Genomic DNA, 2916 nt, shown 5'->3' on the forward strand with positions numbered 1-2916 from the left:
GCATTGAACATTGTTAAACTTTCTCGTTGCCTCATTTACCTGTCTCAACCTCTATTCTACCGTACACATCATACCATTTACCTCATACCCTTTACCTAACTTCAGCATTCATTTCTTGCTTTTCTTATTCATTCATTGTTTTCTTGGGGAGCTGTCGTTGAGCCTCTTGCGACCACTGGAGTCGGCGATTGTATGTTTAAGGGCGATAGGCCACTAGGCCCGTAATGCCCGGCACCAGTTACACACACACAGTTTCCAGGTGTATGGATAGACAAACATATAACCCGACTAACCGCTATTATTATATGCCGTGCAGGCCTTTCCCGCATGATCTTGCTTTTACTACCCGCTACCGCTGGATTCCCCTCCGTCAGCGTAAGTGGTTATCTTTTGACGAGAAGAGAGAGAGACACGCCTACGTCGGAGAGACTGCAGCAGTCTCCGGGCCTAGGTGCCCCGGGCCGGGGCACCTAGCACCCCGCCTATTTGTCCGAGGGACACCCTCAGGCCATACCCAAGCCCGAAATGATCCCGGAACTCACCCCCCGGCCCCGCTAGGGCGGCCACCGGCAAACACAAGGAAAACGCAGTTTGTGGTTCGGAAAGTAAAAAAGTGGCCGCCGAAGAAAAAAATGTGGCCAAAGGTAGAAAATTTGTAGCGCGCGCGATGATGACGCCCGCTAGTAGTCGAAGTAATTTGGACTAAGATTTGGTGGATTCTGCAAAATTCAACAGATGTGCAGAGATCTGCGTGTTGTTCTCATTCCGCCAACATCAGTATTGGCAATAACTGCACATGGACAGCTCTCGCAAAATTGGTCTTCTGGACAAGAAGTGCCAAGTAGGTGATTTTAGGGTTGCGAAGAAAAAGATTTTGCATTGTTTTTTTGGTGTTATGGAACGTGCTTCGCTCCGCCGTGGCGCGCTGTCCTTATTCTCTGTGCGATATTTCACTGTGTGCTACAGACCGTATCGGTGAGTACTGCCACCGTTTCGCAGTATCTTTAGCTATTGGATATCGATCATACAAATCGTACGTATAAGCTGTCGTTCGAGCTTACTACGAGCTCTGTACAAGTGCACTTTACACGTAGTCCACTCGTGTTCTGTACACGTATTCCACTTGTACTCCCCGTCGTCTATCGTAGTATCCCTGCGGTAGTCATATTCTCTGGTTATCTCCATCTCGTACAGTCACCGCTCTATACGTAGTTGGATATCTGGTTATAGCTTAGTCAGCTCAACTCCTTATACCCTAGGTGTGCTGGTTATGTTCTTCTACTCTCATTAGTTGGGTCGGTTCACTCCTGCGACATCTTTCTGGTAGCAGCTTCTTGTTCTACGCCTTCATTTACTTGGTTTGGTTATGAGTGGTCACGAAGACGGTGGTATGCCCAGTTCTCCTCGAGACATTGGTATTGGTACTAACGAGATGTCAGCATCTTTCTCAAGCACGGGTACGGCTAGTACGCGCTCTACTTCTAACAACGCTTCTTTTGTGGCGAACGGTACGAACTCTCCAGAGCCTGTCTCTGTGAGCGGTGATCCCGGATTGCCTCGGAAGCCTGCTATTGGTCTGATCAGCCATCACGTGTGCGAGAAGATCAAGGGTTCTGTTGACCAAGACATACAAGAATGGTTCGGTACCTTCGAGATGGCTACCTCTGCTTGCGGTTGGGATGATGTTCAGCGTGGTACATACCTCGGTCTCTATCTCATTGGTTCTGCACAGCGAGTTTGGCGTTCGACTTGTTCTAAGGGTGATTATCAGACGGCTCGTACCACTCTGCTTAAGGCCTTCGATAAATCCAAGACCGCTGATGCTGCTCTTCTACGGTTCAAGGGGTACGCCTGGGATGGCAAGATCACCTTGTCGGAGTATACTCCGAACTTATCGCAAGCCCTCCAAGATTATAGTGCTCTGCTCCCGAACGACTCGAAGATTCGCTTTGCTGTGTTGGAGACTCTACTGATTGACCGTGTTTGCGAGACAGCCACTGGTTCGGCTAAGGCAGAGATGCGCCGTCATCGCCCCAAGACATTCCGTGAAGCTTGCGAGGTCCTGGACGCTCACTCGGAAGATGTGACTGCCAATGCCACCTCTCGTACCCAACAAGTGAATGCGATAACGTCTCCCTCTTCCGAACGTGTTGACTCAGAGAACATCTCGGTGGTATAGACGAAGGAATTCGAACGGCTGACTACTGCCATGACTAACGCCCTGACTCATGTTGTACGCCCTGCCCAGGCTGATCAACAAGCCCCGGTTCAGCATGCTGGTAATCGTGGCAACGGTAGTGGTGGACGGTTTCAACAACAACGACGTAGTAGATGTGGTATTTGCAGTGGATCTCATCGCACACCTACTTGCCCGTTTCGCAAGTACGACACTGGGTGTATGATCTGCGGTAAAGACGACCACATGGCTCGCAGCTGCCATAGTCAGTACCCGGTAGTGCCTTTGCAGTTTTTCGTAATGCTCCAAATTCTACCAAACCTAGCTCTCCTCACCACTCCATTGATGGGGCACGCTCCTCGTCCTCAGGGCATGATTCTCCGGACGCTCGACTCCGAACAGGTAGTAAGGGTGTCGATGTTTTCTCACAAAAACTTCGTCCCACCATGTGATTTGCACAACCTTTCGGCTTTTTTTGGGGTGGTTCAAACTCAATGCCAAATACAGCGGTACAAACTCAAGCCAGCGTTTTAATTCTTGAGTAGGCTGAATGGAACCCACTGTTGTGAGTCACGACAGTGTGACAGACTCTGGTCACAACTTGTGACTACAGTCTGTCATAATGACAGTGTAATTTTTATCATATTCTGACCGCCAATGTGCTCCTTCGGCGAGTCTCCGTGCTTGCTCACCTCATCCTTCTCTCAGGGTATTCGGAATATGTCTTACGCGCCTCTCGA

At 49.7% G+C, this 2916-nt stretch overlaps 1 protein-coding gene across 1 annotated transcript; it reads left to right on the plus strand.

Moving 5' to 3' along the window:
• Nucleotides 1-1366: 1366 nt before the first annotated feature.
• On the plus strand, nt 1367-2179 carry Pmar_PMAR004804 (hypothetical protein; the record flags this gene model as incomplete). Its single annotated transcript, XM_002769110.1, has 1 exon — nt 1367-2179. The coding sequence occupies one exon, from the start codon at nt 1367-1369 to the stop codon at nt 2177-2179; it is 813 nt and encodes a 270-aa protein (XP_002769156.1).
• Nucleotides 2180-2916: the final 737 nt, after the last annotated feature.

The sequence above is a fragment of the Perkinsus marinus genome, assembly GCF_000006405.1.
Source record: "Perkinsus marinus ATCC 50983 genomic scaffold scf_1104296966464, whole genome shotgun sequence".
NCBI classification, from domain to species: domain Eukaryota; phylum Perkinsozoa; order Perkinsida; family Perkinsidae; genus Perkinsus; species Perkinsus marinus.